General features: G+C 36.6%; 1 protein-coding gene across 1 annotated transcript in view; it reads left to right on the forward strand.

Annotated features, from left to right (window-relative positions):
• Positions 1–6260, forward strand: part of POF1B (premature ovarian failure, 1B) — a 287784-nt gene extending 281524 nt beyond the window's left edge. Inside the window, exon 19 of the mRNA XM_006871314.1 lies at positions 6122–6260. Coding sequence (XP_006871376.1) covers positions 6122–6260 — 139 coding nt within the window. The remainder of the gene's footprint in view (positions 1–6121) is intronic.
• Positions 6261–19133: the final 12873 nt, after the last annotated feature.

Raw genomic sequence — 19133 nt, forward strand, 5'->3', positions numbered from 1 at the left:
GCTTGGGTTGCCCGCTCGGGGCTCTAGTCTGTTATGATGTGTGGGTGGGGTCAGCGGGGCATGCGCGCTCTGAAGGCCAGGGCACCCTCCAGTGGGCGCTTGCAGTCCAGTCTGGTCCAAGTCCAGGAAGGCGGAGGTGCGGGGATAGAGGGGGCAATGGGGCAGGTGAGCACGGTTCAACTGGGCGGGGTAGAGGCCACTTGGCCGGGTGGACACAGTCCTTGACTGATGACATCAGATAGTCGCTGGTTTTTTTCTCTTTTTATTTTTTTTCCTCCTCTCTATTGACTCTCTCTTTGTTGACTCTCTGCCCACTGCAAGCTCCGAAATTACACAGTGGCGCAGATGACCCTAACTTTCTCTTTCCGTTGTCTCCAGTGGCTCCCCCTGTTCAATAATTACTGAAAGCACCGCTTTCAGCACGAGTTGGTTCCAGCCCCACCCCCCCAAGCTCAAAGGAGTTGGGGCTGTGCTGCACGCAGTGGCGGGTACAAGTTTAAAAAGCCAGTAGTTCCTCAGTATGGTGATTTTTTTAAAAACAGCTAGTTTAAGATTTTGAAGTACTGAGACTTATGGTGGCTATAAGGATGTGGGTTCGCCATAGGAAGGTTTATTTTCGTGAGTTCCCCTCCCCCGAACCCGGAGCCCCACTCACCAATGCTGTCCAGCCATCTCTGTTCCATTATCTTTTAATATTTTCACTATGATATATCTAGGTGTTTTTCCTACTTGACAGTCTTTGAGCTTTTCAGATGTGTAAACCAATGTTTTTGATCAAGTTTTGGGAGTCTTCAATCCTTGGGTTTTCAAATATGGTTTCTGTCCTTTTTTGTCTATTCTGTGTTGCTGAAACTTCCATATACATATGTTGGTGTTCTAAATTTTCTCAACTTTTGTTTGTTTCTTTCTCTTCTTCAAACTGAAACATCTTTATTGGTCTCTATTGGTTCACTGATTGCTCTAATGAATTTTAAGATCCACTTACTATACTTGAAAAACTCAGAATTTAATGTGGTTCTTGTTTATAAATTATATTTCTCTATTGATTTTTTTCTATTTGTTGATGCATCATTCCCATTCCTTCAGTTTTTTAATACATAGTTTTCTTCAGTTTTTTGGAACATATTTTTAAAAATTACTTAAAATATGTATCTAGTAAGTGAAACATCAAGGCTTCTTCATGAATTTGCTGTTGTGATCAAGTTGATTCTGACTCATAGTGACCTTATAGTCTGTTCATTGCTTTTTTCTCTCCTGTGTATAGGCCACACTCTCTTATTCCTTCCCATGTCTCACAATTTTTCATTAATAAATCAACAATTAAAAAATATAATGTGGCATGCCTAGAAATCAGATTCTTCCCACACCTCAAGTGTTTATATGTATGTGGTTTGTTTGTTGTTGTTCATTTTGATGTTTATTTAGTGACTATTCTGAATTAAATTTGTAAAAGTCCGTATTCTTTCCATGTTTGATCGCTGCTGTTGTTCTTAGGTGCCATCGAGTCGGCACCGACCCATAGTGACCTTATGCACAGCAAAACGAAACACTGCCCCATCTTGGGCCAACCTCACTACTGTTGCCAAGCTTGAGTCCATTGATGCTGCCACTGGGCCAATCCATCTCATTGGGGGTCTTCCTCTTTTTCTCTGACCCTCCACCTTACCAAACATGATATCCTTCTCCAGTGACTAGTTCCTCCTGACAATATGTCTGAAGTATGAGAGATGAAGTTTGGCCATCTTGGCCTCCAAGGAGCACTCTGGCTGCACTTCTTCTAAAATGGATCTATTGGTTATTTTGGCAGCCCATGGCACTTTCAATATTCTCCTCCAACACCATAACTCAAAAGCATCCTCCAACTCTACATAACTCAAAAGCATCAAGTCTTCTGCGGTCTTCCTTATTCACTGTCCAGCTTTTGCATGCATATGAGGTTATTGAAAATACCATGGCTTGGGTCAGGCAGTCTCTACTTATTTTAGTTGCCAGCTAACAATTAAACAGAGTTTAGTTTGGCATATTCTCAGTGCTCTAGCAGGCAGTTTGCAAATCTGATTTAGTCTACACTTCCTGCTTCTTAGTCAGCTGGTGGTAAAATTTAGGGGCTCTGAGGTTTTTCTTGAATATGCATACAATACTGGACATTTTCAGAGCCTTACATGCTTGTAAGGACCCTCTTTTGTCCAGAGTGACACCATGGCTCTATAAATGGACACTGGTGGAGGAGGTACCAACTTTGGTCTTCTCAGATTGCTAAGGTGGGGGTGATCAAGGGTGGAGTGGTCTTGACTTGGAGCAATGGACTCAATGCTTGGAGCATATTCTTCCTTTTTGGTTTTCTAACTCCAGATTTTTGCACATTTCATTATAATAGTTGACTGTCTTCTAGAGCTGCATTTTGAAATTTTATATTCAGCTGTTTTACCTCCACAGGTACGCTTTCTTGATTTTAAACCATTCAGTGACCCTTTGTTCTGTTGAGCCTCTTGGTCTATGTACAGGTTCCTCATGGACATCATTAAGTGTTCCAGAATACTAATTTTCCACAGTATTGTCCATAGTTTGTCATAATCCGCACAGTCAAAAGCCTTTGCGTAGTCAATAAAGCACAAGTAAGAATCTCTCTGGTATTCTCTGCTTTCAGCTAATATGCATCTGACATCAACATTGATATCCTGTGTTCCATGTCCCCATCTGAATCTGGCTTGAATATCTGGCAGTTTCCTGTCAACATACTATTACAGCCATTTTTTAAGAATCTAGAGCAAAATTTTACTTGCATGTGATATTAATGATATTGTCCTATGATTTCCACATGCTGTTAAATTACCTCTCTTTGGAATGGGCATAAATAAGGATCTTTAAATTTCTTGGCTAGATGAGTGAGTGCCTTCAGTGCTGCATCACTTTGTTGAAAGATTTCAATTTGTATTGTATCAATTCCAGGAGCCTTGTTCTTTGCCAATGCCTTCAGTGCACATCGAACTTCTTTCATCAGTACCACTTGCTCTTGGTTATATGCTACCTCTTGCAATTGTAGAACACAGATCATTTCCTTTTGTTACACTGACTCTGCATATTTCTTCCATCATCTTTTGATGCTTTCTACATAATTCCATATTTTGCCAAAAGAATCTGTCAGTATTGCAAGTCGAGACTCAAACTGTTTCAACAGTTCTTTCAGCTTGAGAAATAATGAATGTGTTCTTACCTTTTGTTTTTCTAACTCCAGATCTTTGCACATTTCATTATAATATTTGGCTTTGTCTTCTTGAGCCTTTGAAATTGTCTTTGAAATTTTCTTTTCAACTCTTTTATTTCCTTGTTTCTTCTACTTACTTTTGCATCTCTGTGCTGGAGAACAAGTTTCAGAGTCTCTTCTGACATCAATTTTGTTTTGTTTTTTTTTTCATTCATCCTTGTCTTCTTAATGACCTTTGGTTTCTTCTTGTATGATGTTCTTAATGTCATCCCACAACCCTTCTGGTCTTTAGTGTCTAATGCATCAAATCTGTTCTTCAGATGATCTCTAAATTCAAGTGGAATATGTTCAAGGTCATATTTTGGCTCTCATGGACTTATTTTAATTTTCTTCAGCTTCAGCCAGAACAGTCTCTCCCTGGCCTTGTTGTAGCTGATGATATGGCACTTTCATACTCTTTCCACAGATGTAGTCAATTTGATTTCTGTGTATTCCATCTGGTAAAACCCATATACATAGTTGTCTTTTCTGTAGTTTATAAAAGGTATTTCCAGTGAAGAAATAATTAGTCTTGCAAAATTCTATCATGTGATCTCCAGCATCGTTTCTATCACCAAGGCCGTATTTTCCAAATACTGATCCTTCCTCTTCATTTTCAACATTTGCATTCCCATCATCAGCAATTGTTAGTACATCTTGATTGCATGTTTGATCAATTTCAGACAGAAAAAGTTGGTAGAATTGTGTGCTTCTGTTATGCTGGAAGCGTGGCCACTGGTGTTTTGAATACCAGCAGTGTACATGGAGGACAGCTTTCAGCTGAGGTTCCAGACTAAGACAGACTAGGAAGAAGGAGAGGCAGACTACTTCTGAACATTTAGCCACTGAAAATCTTATGAATACAGTGGAACACTGTCAGATAGCACCAAAATATTGAATAGTGAAGCATGATTAATAGCAATGGAATATTGTCAGATATAGTGCCAGAAGATGAGCCCCTCAGGTTGGAAAGAACTCAGAATACCACTGGGGAGGAGTTGCCTCTTCAAAGTAGAGTTGACAATGATGACTCAAATGGAATAAGTCTACCTACATTTTCTGATGGGGCACAACTAAAAATAAGAAAAAACATCGTATTAATAATCAGAACTTGAAATGTATGAAACATGAATCTAAGAAAATTGATATTTGTCAAAAATGAAATAGAATGCAAAAAGATTGATATCCTAGGCATTGTTGTTGTTGTTAGGTGCTTTGCATAGCACCCTTATGCAAAACAGAACAAAATATTGCCCAATCCTGTGCCAACCTCACAATTGTTGCTACACTAGAACCCTTCTTTTTTGTCTTCTTAATGACCTTTTGCTTTTTTTCTGTATGAAGTTCTTGATGTCATCCTGCAACTCTTCTGGTCTTTGCTCATTAGTTTTTGGTTCATAATATCTGTTCTTGAAATGATCTCTAAATTCAGGTGGGATATGTTTAAGATAATATTTTGTCTTTTGTGGATTTGTTTTTATTTTCTTCAGCTTCAGCCTGAACTTGCATATGAGCAAGTGATGGTACATTCCACAGTCTGTTTCTGGCATTAGTGAGCTAAAATGGACAGTTATTGGCCATTTGAATCTGTTAAGCATATGGTTTACTGTGCAGGGAGTGACAAATTGAAGAGGAATGGCATTACTTTCATCATCAGAAAGAGCATATCATGATGTATCTTGAAGTATAATGCTGTCTGTGATAGGATAGTATCCACAACTGTACAAGGAAGATCTTTCAATATCACTGTTATTCAAATTTACACACCAACCACTAAACCCAGTGATGATGAAATTGAAGAATTCTACCAACTTCTTCAGCCTGAAAATTATCAAACATGCAATCAAGACATATTGATAACTACTGTGATTGGAATACAAAGGTTCGAAACAAAGAGAAAATATAAGTAGTTGGAAAAATATTATTTTGGTGATAGAAACTATGCTAGAGATCACATGATAGAATTTTATAAGACCAATGACTTATTTATTGCAAATATTATTTTAAAACAACATAAAATACAAATATGCACATTGACCTCACCAGATAGGATACACAGGAATCAAATTGACTACATATGTGGGAACAGATGATGGAAAAGCTCCATATCATCAGCCAAAAGGAGGCTAGGGATAGACTGGAACGGACCATCAATTGTTCATATGCAAGTTCAGGCTGAAGCTGAATAAAACTGAAACAAGTCCAGGAGAACCAAAATTTGACCTTGAATTTAGAGACCAGTTCAAAACTATCAGCTGCTCCCATAAAGATTTACAGCCTCAGAACTCTTTGCAGGGTCACTATGAGTCGGAACTGACTCCAGGGCACATAACAACAACAAAACATGTACCCACCTTTGGGTCTCCTGGTATGGTGCTATAGGATCAGCACTGGACTGTGAACCACAAAGTTGGCAGTTCAAAACCACCAGCTGCTCCTTGGAAACCTTTTAGAGGGTCACTATGCGTTAGAACCAACTCCACAGCACATAATCACCACCACAATATCCACCTATGCTCTAAACTCTGTGTTCTTACTTAATGAGCTGGCTGGGATCTACTTAACTACCCTTTCTCGGTCTTGTGATGAGGAAAATCTCAGAAGTGTAGTCATTTTGGAGTTCATATCATTTACTTTCCATATCTGGGATCACGATTATATACTGCCAGTGGTAAATCATGGTCAAAAACTAAATATTCTTCTCATTTTCTGAAATGCATTACTAATGTTTGTCTGTTGGGATATTTTATTTTTAGAAACAGTGAAAAATCATTCAGAGTCAAATTGGTTTATAAGGGGAATATCAAAGTAGGAGTGACTAAAAAAGGATGAAAGTTAATTATTTTGAAGTCTATTAAGCTTTTTTCTTTTACATAGGTACAGGACACAATATCCAATCCTAGGCCTTCTATATGATGACTATGAATATATACCACCAGGAAGTGATACACAGACTATCGTGATTGAGAAAACAGAAGACAAATGGGCTTGTGTAAGTAATCTTGAACATTTCTAGTACTATGTTGACTGTATATTGTTCACAGTCTTGAAAAACTGAGGTAAACATCATCAGCCAGAACTAATACCTTTGAGAGATTTTCCCCACACACACACACAAACTAAGGCTTTTTTTTTATATTTGTCTGTCAGTTTGTGGTGGCTTTGTGTTGTAATGCTAGAAGCTACATTGTCTCAACTTGCAAAATTGTAGCATTCTATGGGCAAAATATTGAATGATGCAGAAAGAATCAAAAGATTGAAGGAGAGATGTACAAGAACACCCATACTTGCAGATAGTGCCCATTTTGACCTAGCTTCAATGGCTGGATGATCAGAACTCGACTAGAGGAAGAAAGAAGCGGGGAAAAGTATAATTTGCTAAAATTTGATGAACTTGACCTATATGGATCTTTACAGCAAGGATCATTCCCACCACCTCTGTCAACAAGTTTGACAGAGATGGGCAACTTAGACATTGTCTACCCAAAATGGCTGGGGCGGGGGGAGGAAACAAGGGCACGAAGTGACTAGCTTACAAGCTTTCAAGAGGGATCCTAGTTCCAGAGGATGCAGGGGAAGGTAGAATCTCCACTGAGTGGTTTCCAACCTGTCTGGATGGGGCTGGTGAAAGGAGATGGGGATAAGCCTCTTGTGGTTCAATAGTGAATAATTGCTATTAGAACTGATTATGAATGTTGCAAATGTAAAGGTAGATGTTTTGTAGCAAAAGGAGGGGAGTGGTTGATCTTGCAGTCCAGGAGCTGAGGACCCTGGGACTATCAAGGGAGAAGAGTGGAGTGCAGGACTCTATTCAGAGAAGCAGCAATGCCAGAGATGGAGGCAGAGAGGATGACGTGGAAAGATGGTGCAACTGGGGACTCTGGACTCAGAGAGGGAGAGGGACTGTGTATTGGCATCTAGGGGCAGGTTTGTGGGTATACCCTTTGGGTGTTTGAATGGTTATATATTCCTGAGTGCCTCGGTGTATATAAAAAACACACACATACAAAAAAAAAAACAAAAAAAAAAACAGAGGGAATGGAAGCAAATGCTGTTGAATGATGATGCGTGGAAGGGATTATAATCATTGTAATGAAATGAAATATAATAGGATGAATGTAAAGATGATGTTCTTCCATGTAAATCATCATTCAATTCACAATAAAAACTTAAATAAAAAAACTGAAGGAATGCAGAGTCACTGTATAAAAAAGAAATGGTTAATATTCAATCATTTCAAGAGATAGCATATGATAAACAGTCAGTGGTACTGAAGAAAGAAATCCAAGATGTACTGAAGGCACTGACAAAGAACAATGCTCCAGGAATACATGGAATGCAAATTGAAATCTCTGAACAAACTGATACAGCACTGGAGGTACTCACTCATCTATGCCAAGAAATTTGAAAGACAGCTACCTGGCCAACTGATTGGAAGAGATCCATATTTGTACCCATTCCAAAGAGAGTTGACCCTAGAGAATGCAGAAATCATTGAACAATATTATGTAAAAGTAAAATTTTGCTAAAGATAATTCAAAAACTGGTGCAATGTTGCATTGGCAAGGAATTGCCAGAAATTCAAGCTGGATTCAGAGAAGAATGTGAAAAGAGAGATATCACTGTTGACATCAGAGGGATCTTGGCTGAAAGTAGAGAATACCAGAATGATGTTTACCTGTGCTTTACCAACTATGAAAAGGCTTTCAATTGTGTAAATCATGACAAGATATGGCTAACATTGTGAAGAATGAGTATTCCATAACACTTAACTGCTCATGAGAAATGTGTACATAGACCAAAGGGAAGTCACTGGAACAGAACAAGGGGGCACTGAATGGTTTAAAAATCAGGAAAGGTGTGTGCCAAGGTTGTATCCTTTCACCATACTTCTTATTCAATCTGTATTCTGAGCAAATAATCTGAGAAGCTTGATTGTATGAAGAAGAATGTGGCATCAGGATTATAACAAGACTCATTAACAACCTGAGATAATGTAGAAGACAGAATCTTGCTCGCTGAAAGCAAAGAGGACTTATTTAATGATAAAGATCAAAGACCACAGCCTTCGGTGTGGGTTGCATCCCAACATAAAACAAACAAAAATCCTTACCACTGGACTAATAAATAGCATCATGATAAATGAAGATTGAAGTTGTCAAATAATTCATTTTGCTTGAGTCCACTATCAACACCCATGGAAGCAGCAGTCGAGAAACCAAAGGAAGTATTGCACAAGGCAAATCTGCTGCAAAAAAAAACCTCTTTAAAGTGTTCAAGAGCAAATATTTCCATTTGAAGTGTGTACCTGACCCAAGACATGATATTTTCAATAACATCATAAGTATTTGAAATTTAGACAATGAATAATGAAGATCATAACAGAATTGATGCATTTGAGTTAAGGTGTTAGAGAATATTAAAAATACCATGGACTTCGAGAAGAACAAACAAATCTGTGTTGGAAGAAATACAGCCAGAATGCTCCTTGGAAGTTAGGATACCTAGTCTTTGTCTATTATATGTTGGATATCTTATCAGGAGCAACCAGTCTCTGTAGAAAAGCATCATGAGGAAGACCCCAAATGAGATGGATTGGCACAGAGGCAATAGCCATGAGTTCAAGTGTAAATATTATGAGGATGACACTGGTCTGAGCAGTGTTTGTTCTGTAGTACATAGGTTTGATATGAGACAGTTCCAACTCCTAACTACCTTGTATAGGGTTCCCAAGGCCGTAAATCTTTTCATGACCAGAAAGCTTCATCTTTCTCCTACCGAGCAGCTGGTGGGATCATTCCACTAACCTTGTGGTTCATACTAAAGTGATTATCATATGGGGCAAAAAGTAAGAAACTTTAGCAATATTTATGCCTGTGATAATTGATTATCCAAATTTCAAACTCCAATAAACTAGATCTGAATTTTACCCCATGATTATCTCTACTATATTAACGTTGTTGTTGTTAAGTGCCATTGAGTTGATTCCAACTCATAGAGACCCTGTGAGTCAAGGAGCAGTAGATGGATTTGAACTTCTGACCTTGTATTTTGTAGTCCAGTGGTGATTCTACGTACAGTACCACACCAGGAGTCCTTTATTAATGTAGATATGATTTTTACAACAAAGAGAAAGAAAGTTAACATTGGCAACATATGAATTTTCTTCCTTTCTTTGCCTAACTCAGGATTACTGAATTGAATCTATTCCAATTTTTAAAACCAGTTTTGTTTTTTTTTTAATTAGTTAGCAAATGTCATAGACAATTACGAAAGAAAGAGTGTGGATTATGGGGGAAAAAGCATGTTTTAACAGAATTTGTCTTGAAATTTTATATGTGATGCTTATTGCTACAAATAATAAATTTTTTGAATTTTTAAAAAGGTCTGTCTGTCTTTCATATGAGTTTAGAAGATCCTAAAGCTTTAAATCCCACATTTAAAGTGAGGCTAAAAAGTACTTTAAAGCTCACTTACTCTAACATCTACCTTCTACACCATCCCCAAGATAACACCTTTCTAAATAGTCCAATCTATTGTTTAGAGGAGGATTATAAGAACCCTCCTCTTATAAAAGACTGAAAGTTACTTTCTTATATCTTTACCTATTGACCTAGTCACTTTTAAATCATTGTTGTTGTTGTTGTTAAGTGCTGCTAGGAGTGGCTGGTGAGTTTGAACTGCTGATCCTTGTGGTTCAAACCAACCTTGTGGTCAAATGCTTATCCTATAGCGCCACACCAGAACAATTCCAAAAGTGATAATCAAATGGGGTATATATTTTCCCTAGCACAATTAGTCTTTATAAGGGGAAATATTGCCCCCAGAGAACATTTGTTACAATGGGAGATGGAGATACTACTGGCATCTAGTGAAAATAGACCATGGACGCTATTAAACATAATGCAAAGACAGCCCCTACAACAAAGAATTATCCAGTGCAAAATATTAATCATTTCAAGGTTGGCAAGCCCTGCTAACACATTAGAATGCCTTGTTGTTGTTGTTGTTAGCTGCCATCAAGTCGTTACTGACTCATAGTGACCTTATGCACAGCAGAACGAAACACTGCCCGATCCTGGGCCAAGCTCACTATCGTTGATACACATGAGCCCATTGATGCTGCCACTTTGCCAATACATCTCGCTGAGGGTCTTCCTCTTTTTCTCTGACCCTCCACCCTACCAAACATGATATCCATCTCCAGTGACTGGTCTCTCCTGACAATATGTCTGAAGTAGGAGAGATGATGTTTGGCCATCCTGGCCTCCAAGGAGCACTCTGGCTGCACTTCTTCCAACACAAATCTGTTGGTTCTGTTGGCAGCCCATGGCACTTTCAATATTCTCCGCCAACACCATAACTCAAAAGCATCAATTCTTCTACAGTCTTCCTTATTCACTATTCAGCTTTCACAAGCATATAAGGTTACTGAAAATACCATGGCTTGGGTCAGGTGCACCTTAGTCATCAAACTGACATCTTTGCTCTTCAACACTTTAAAAGGGTCTTGTGCAGCAGATTTGCCTAATGCAATACATTATTTGATTTCTTGACTGCTGCTTCCATGAGAGTTGATAGTTGATCCAAGAAGAATGAAGTCCTTGACAACTTCAATATTTTCTCCGTTGATAAGAATGTTGTTTATTGGTCCAGTAGTAAGGATTTTCATTTTCTTTACATTGAGACGCAATCCATCCTGAAGGCTATGTTCTTTGATCTTAATCAGTAAATATTTTAGGTCTTCTTTACTTCATCAAACAAGGTTGTATCATCTGCATATCACAGGTTGTTAATGAGTCTTCCTCCAGTCCTGATGCCATGTTTTTCTTCATATAACCCAGCTTCTCGGATTATTTGCTCAGCATACAGGTTGAATAAGTATGGTGAAAGAATACAACCCTGTTGCACACTTTTCTTAATTTTAAACCATTCAGTATTCCCATGTTCTGTTCAAACAACTGCCTCTTGGTCCATGTACAGATTCTTCATGAGCACAATTAAGTGTTCAGGAATACTCATACTTTGCAATGTTGCCCATAGCTTTTCATGATCCACAAAATCAAAAGCCTTTGTGTAGTCAATAAATCATAGGTGAACATCTTTCTGATATTCTCTGCTTTCAGCCAAGATGCATCCGACATTAGCAATTATATCCCTCATTCCACGGCCTCTTCTGAATCCGTCTTGAACCTCTGGAAGTTCTCTGTCAATGTATGCTTGTAGCCATTTCTATATTACTTTTAGTAAAACTTTACTCGCATGGGATATCAACGATATCGTCCGGTGATTTCTGCATTCTGTTGGGTCACCTCTCTTTGGAATTGGCACAAATATGGATCTCTTCCAATCAATCAGCCAGATAGTTGTCTTCCAAGTTTCTTGGCAGAGATGAGTGAGTGCCTCCTGTGCTGCCTCACTTTCTTGAAAGATTTCAATTTTGATTCCATCAATTCCTGGTGCCTTGTTCTTTGCCAATTCCTTCAATGCACCTTGCACTTCCTCTTGCAGTATCATTGGCATTGGATCATATGCTACCTCTTGAAATAGTTGAACATCAACCATTTCTTTTGGTACAGTGACTCTGTGTATTCCTTCCATCTTTTTTTGATACTTTTTGCATTATTCAATAATTTGCCCAGAGAATCTTTCAATAATGAAAGTCGAGGCTTGATTTTTTTCTTCAGTTCCCACAGCTTGAGAAATGCTGAGCGTATTCTTTATACATGTTGTTGTAATATTTGGCTTTATCTTCTTGTGCTGATCTTTGAAATTTTCTGTTCAGCAGTTCAAATCCACCAGCCACTCCTCAGAAACCATATACATGGTCTCTATGAGTCAAAACCAACTCAATGGAACTTAACAACAACAACGCAGCTACCAGAGCACTGGTGACATAGTAGGTTGAGCAATGAACTGCCAACCAAGGTTAGCAGTTCAAACCCATCAGCTACTTAAAGAGAAAGATGAAATCTGTTTCTGTAAAGATTTTCATTCTCAGAAACCCTAAGGAGCACTTTTACTCTGCCCTAGAGTCCTGGTATGGTGCTGTAGGGTAAGCACTGAGCTGCCAGGTCAGTTTGAACCACTATACAGGGTCTCTATGAGTCAGAACTGACTCAATGACACTTAACAACAATGACATAGAGTCGCTGGTGGAGTCGTGTATGTGTGTTCCTTTGTTTTGTGTCATATTCTTTTGAGAATGTTATGCTGTTGAGCATAGAATATTGTAAGGGGAACATAAGCCTGTTTAATCCTTAGATGCACTGGTCTTGGTATCCCTTTCCCATGAAATTTACATGAGGTTTATTTGCAATTAAAGAAGTGCCGTTGGTATTGTAGGCTAAAAAGTGGACTGCTAACCATAAGGTTGGCAGTTCAAACCCACCAACTAGTCACAAAAGAAAGATGAGGCTACTATGAATCTGAATAAATTCAATGGCTGTGAATTTGGTTTTGAGATTTTAAAAAGTCATTTTAGGAAAAAAGGCCTGGCAATCTACTTATGAAAATCAGCCAATGAACACCCTATGGATCACAATGGTTTGATCTGCAATCAATCATGAGGATAGCGAAGTGTTGCCATGAACTGGGGCTGGCTTGATGGCAGGTAACAACACTGCTGCTAAGATATTCTGACATTGGTGGGAATGTATGATATTCCTCAGTTGCAATGGGACAGGAAAAAAAAAAAAAAAAAGGTTAAAAATACCAGCTTTAAAACTACACAGAATCTGACTTAATCACTGTTACATTAAAATTTCCCACCTATCAAACTACTCAGGTATTAAAATAGGCAAAAATAATCTTTTTTTTTTTTTGGTTTTTCTTGAGGGAAAGGATTTGATTGAAAGGGAGCATAAGGAGGACTGCTGGTATGCTAAAATATTCTTGAATTGTGTGTGGTTGTATATGCATATTCTTTTTGGGAAATTTTGCTTTATGAATATATGTACTTTTTATAAATGTTTATTGTATTTCAGTAAGTCTTGAAATGCTTAGATATATCATGATGACCATATAAATGACCATCAAGTATTTTGCAGAACCTCTTGAAGAAATTTAAAAATCACACTGCAAAAGCAGAGTTAAAAAAATTAACCACCTGTTCAAAAGTAATTTGATTTTAAAAATTATCTTTTTTGTTCACAAGCTCAATATATATAAGTGCACAAAAATGTTTTTGCAAAGTTTTTAGCTCTGAAGGATGTTGTTGTCACTAAGTGCCGTGAAGTCAGTTCTAACTCATAGCCACCCTGTATAGGGTTTCCAAGATCTAACAACAACCAAGTCATCTTTGAAGTATGTTTTTTTTGTCTTTAATGCAAGCAATATTTGGACAATCCCCAATTAAAAATTAATTTTATAGTTTCAACTTTTTAATTTACTGTGTTTTTTTCTTTCCTGATAATTCAATTAATTCGGTAAGAATTGCTTATTACTATTAGCTGATAAGGAGTTCTGATGTAGCATTGTAGAAGTAGAGTGCTAACCACAGGGCTGGAGAGTTAAACCCAGCAGCTGCTCCTCAGAAACCATATACAGGGTGGCTGAGTTGGAAATGACACAATTGCACTTAATAACAAATTAATTGATAAAAGTTATTTGATGGCCCAAGGACCCTATTAGCAGTAAGGGCAAGTCAGCATAGGATCTAAAATCTGACTCAGGAGATAACCTGTAGATGAAAGTTAAGAATGGAAAGCAACTATTGCTACTAATCACATGGACGCCAGAAATGTCTTAAGTATGAGGATCTATCAAATAAAGGTCTATAGAATAAAGGATCTGTGGTGGTGTGGTGGTTAAGTGCTCATCTGATAACCAAACGATCAGCTGTTTGAACCCACCAGACATTCTATGGGAGAAAGATGTGACATTCTGCTTCAGTTATGATTACATCCTCAGAAACTCCATGGGGCAGTTCTATTCTGCTCCAGGGCTACTGAGTCAGAATCAATTTGACTGCAGTGGTTTTATAGAATTATAGCCATTGCTTCCCTTTACATTAAAAACATGCAGCAATAAACATTAAACGTAATATCATGATTGGCTATACAGACTGACATTGAGCTCAAAACGTTATTTAAATTTACAGATGATAATCTATCCATACAAAATTAGAGATGCTTAGCTGTATCATAAGGTCAGAAGTTCAAACCCACCAGCTAACTTCACAGAAATCCTATACAGGATCAATATGAGTTAGAAATGACTCTACAGCGCTTAAAAACAACCTCTAAATATGACACCAAGGAGGAAATGTACTCAGTCATCCCTTACTCTTGCTTAAAGTAATTTAAAACATATACCAGACCAGGGGTGGGGAACGTCCAGCCCACAGGCCATATAAGGCCAGCAAAATCATTTGGTCTGGCCCTGCCAAGGCAATCACAGTTCCAGTCATCACATTAGGGGTGAGTTAATTAAATATTTGGCCAAATATAGCAGGCTACTTTTAAGTTGATGATTTTTTGTGACCCGCAAATGATGTTATAAATATCCAAATGGCCCTGGAAGAAAAAAGGTTTCCCACTCCTGAGATAGACAGATTATTATTATTATTATTATTGTTAAAATATACATATGAGTACTAAGATATATCTTTTGGTTTGATGTGTTCCAATTTAAATCATTTTTCATAACTATGTGCATGTAAAAGTAACATTAATTATGAACCAGTTGTAAAGTAACCTTTCCCTCTCCCCCCTTTTTTTTCAGCCATGAATGAATCCACTTTAAAGTATTACAAGTCAAAGGAGTTTTGCTGTATCTGCATTACTTTAGTTGTTTTTATTCTACCCCCAAAGGCCATTCAAAATTTTGAACTTTGCTGCTAACCAACAAATATAATAGAATGAATTATTTCTGCGGATGAGTTTCTCCAACCATTTATAAGACCTGAATTATCTCAATCACATTTATGTATTCAGTATAGCAACAAGCAGAAAGTGGGGTCCTGTTTTTAAACTTAGATTGCAGACATTGTAGAACATAATCCATTATTTTTATGGTAGGATAATTTTTAGATATCAAAATAATTTGTTGTGATAGAGATTTTACAAGGTATTTCATGAGAAGATTTTATCTGACATTAGATATTCAATTCAGCTGCAAGATTAAATCATGTTTTTTAACACAATAGAAGAAACAGAAGCAACTGAACTAGTGCATGATATATACAGCCTACACTTTTTTTTCTCTCACATTAAGCCTTATGACTGAAGGAGATGCCTTATTACCTTTATTACATGTTATCTATACTTCTTGAAAACATAACTAAATCAAAGGTGATGGTTAATTTTATTTAATAGAGAAATGGGATAATATCTTTTTAAATAACTAAATCCACTGAATTATATACATTATATTATATGGATTCTAAGAACATGTCATTGTCTTGGTAAATCTATTCTGCTGGAGCATATCAAAAGCATGGCTTCCTCAAATGAGTCCACCCACTTCTTTAAAAACACTACATTGTAGTAGTGGGTGAAAGGAGGGTAGGATATTTTTTTTCATACTCGTTTATACAATTTAACATTAAAATAATACATAGACAAAAATTTTAGGGAATAAAATGCTTAAAAAATACAAAGAGTATGTTTCCCTACTCAATTAAAAAGATTTTATAGGTTTTATTCAATGTACTCAAAATTGGTTGATGTGTGTTAGGTGTTGGGCTACTAACCGCAAGGTTAGTGATTCAAACCCAACAGCTGGCTCCACAGGAGAAAGATGAATCTGTTTGCTCCCATAAAGTTTTAGTCCAGAAACTCTACAAAGGCTTGCTATGAGTCAGAATCAGCTCATTGGCAGTGGGTTTGGTTTTGGTTAATGACAGACATTACAAAGTATTATAAGTATTTTCTAAATATATTAGAAGAATAAAATTTATGCCAACCCATCTGGCTAAAAGTATTGTTTACAAACAATCAGTAAGCTTACATTTAAAAAAAAAACCTATCAATTAAGGCTAACACCAGGGTAAGTCAAAAAGTATTGCTACTGGGGTTGCATATGTTTATTCGAAATAAAATCTGTTTAAACATGATTCTGAAACCAGTAGGTGGCTGGAGAAACATTCTATCAGTATTACATTTGTCTTAGTCTCTTTGGGGTACCTTCAAAAAAAGGTTCAACCAAAGCAGTGGCTTCTGAGGGGATCTGCTGGGACAGTTCAATTCAGGGCAGGGTTATCTCACAAGGTTATGGTGACTGTTATTTTAGATTGATAGATTTTCTTGAAGTACACAGGATGATCACGGGGACTTATTAAGAAGGTATTTTAAGAAAAACTGAAAATGTAATTGGTGAATAAAAATCCAGAAAAGTTATACTGAGGATTTTTTTTTTTTCTTCCATCTCAACAATGTACCTGCTCATTCTTCAAAGATAGCAAAGGCTGTTCTATCAGAATTTTCTTGGTAAACCTTCCACTATCCAATCTACAGTCCTGACCTTGCCCCTATGACTTCTTTTTTGTTCCCCAAACTCCAAGAACATTGAAAAGGACCATGGTCTGCCAACCATGATGATGCCAAAACTGCTGTTTTGATGTTGTGTATATCGAAGAGAACAGAATTCTTCAGGGAAGGCTTAGAGCAACTAAAACACGGCTTTCCTAAGTGTATATATCTAGATGGAGCATATGTTGAGAAGCAATAGTTTCCATTTTGATATTTTTGTTTAATAAAGGTTTTGAGTTTGTAGCAATAATTTTAACTTACCTTCATATATTGTTTACAGTGAATGAAACTTCACACTGTAATAGCTCTGCAAATATCTGTATAGAATTCTTCCATGCCTTATAATTTTATTATAGTAATTATTCACTATATCAATAAATTGTTAAGATAAGAACAAATAAGGCATGATAAGTCAATCCTGAAATAAGCAAAAATGCTTTTGATCTTTCATAAAAAATATCAAGTAAGTCTTGATATGAGGCTAAAAACTTTTATATCTTAATGTGCCTAAACTCAAAGCTTCACATTATAAATTGATACTATTTCACTAAATAGAAAATGTTAGTATTTTTATGAGCGCTAGTACTTACATTGTTTTTATTCTTTTTGTGTATGAGCAATAGTTTCACCTCTGCTTAACATTGTACATGTAACTATAATAAAAGTATACTATGCTATCTAAAGATTTCAAATGATATAAATGGAAGTTCTTATTAGATTTAACTATTATCACTACTGTTTGAAAAACAGAATAGGTGTGACTTTTACAAAACACTCCAAATAACAAAAGTAGAAGTGCCCATAATTTGAGGAAGTTAAGAAGTAGCCCACTTGCTCTATGCTTAGTGATAGGGGTTATAACAAGATCCTTATTATACTTGCATAAATTTAAAATGCTAATAAAAGTTAATGGTATTGAGGGTTGTTCTAGAATGATGACCATTTAAATATACATATTTTCCAATTTGTAATTAAAATAAATGAATATAGTAGTGATTTTCTTGTCACAATTTTTTGCCTGCTTACCTAAACTGTATTCTAATGTTTTCTTCTTAGATTTTTCAAATAAAATGGATACTGTGCAATGGCATGCCAAGCAATTGTTTTAAATGTCTAGATAAAGTATATGAAGTATCTGTATAGTCTTTGTGAAAATTCAAGTTGGAAATGCATAGGGAGGATTTTAACTTACCTATATTTTTCAAATAAGTTATACCAATGTGACTGTTTCTATCAGCACTAACAAACATAACTCTAATAATAATGTAAATAAAAACAACAGAAGATACTCCCCATTCCTTCTGGACAAATAGATACCCACTTTAACATAAACTTCAGTTCATGCAGATTATGCTTTAAAGTAAAACTTTTTTGCTTACAAAATTAGTTTTCGAAGCTCCATAACTTATTTCAAACATGATTTCATAAAGCATTCTTCCAATTTTTTTTAAAATAAACCAGTCAAGTTGATAGGTGAAGGGTGAAATAAGAAAGAATATAAATGAGATTGGCCATAAAGTGGTAGTTGTTGAAGGTGAGTGATGGGCATATAGGGGTTAATTACTCAACTTTGATACACACACACACACAAATATACACATAAATATTATATATAAATATATGCATATGACATATCAGGAAACTTCAAAAATTTTGTGTAAAAATTAAATGGAAAGATATGAAATTTTCCCATCAACTTTTGTAGTCCCCTCATATATATAGTGTGGTACTATGGGTTAATGCGCTGGACTGCAAGTTCATTTTGAACTGCAAGGTCAGCAGTTGAAACTGTCCAGCAACTCCTCAGAAACCCTATACAGGGTCACTATGAGTCATAACCAACTAGATGACACTTGACAACACTAACATAGTTGTTATTAAGTGACATTGTGGGTTTGAACTGTCAACCTTATGGCTAGCACTCCAATGCTTATCCTATAGCACCACACCACAACTATATATATATATATATATGTTGTTTTTGGGCTATCAAGTCAGTTCTGACTCATAGAGAACCCATGAATAACAGAAATAACAGAATGATGTATCTATCTCTCTATCTATCTATCTATCTGTATATATCTATATTTAAATATAGTGTGGTGCTATGGGTTAATGCGCTGGACTGCATTTTAAATATAGATATATACAGATAGATAAATAGAGATAGATAGATAGATAGATAGATAGATAGATAGATAGATAGATAGATAGATATGGTGGTGGTGGTGATGAGCTGTGGAGTCAGTTCTGACCCATAGCAACCTTGTACAGGGTTTCCGAAGCTGTGAATCTTTATGGTCTTTATGGGAGCAGAAAGACTCATCTTTCTCCCATGGAACAGCTGGTAGTTTCAAACTGCTGTTCTTAAGGTTTGCAGCCCAATTCATAACCACTACGCTACCAGAGCTCCATAT

The sequence above is a fragment of the Chrysochloris asiatica genome, unplaced genomic scaffold (genome assembly GCF_000296735.1).
Source record: "Chrysochloris asiatica unplaced genomic scaffold, ChrAsi1.0 scaffold00167, whole genome shotgun sequence".
Classification (NCBI taxonomy): Eukaryota; Metazoa; Chordata; class Mammalia; order Afrosoricida; family Chrysochloridae; genus Chrysochloris; species Chrysochloris asiatica.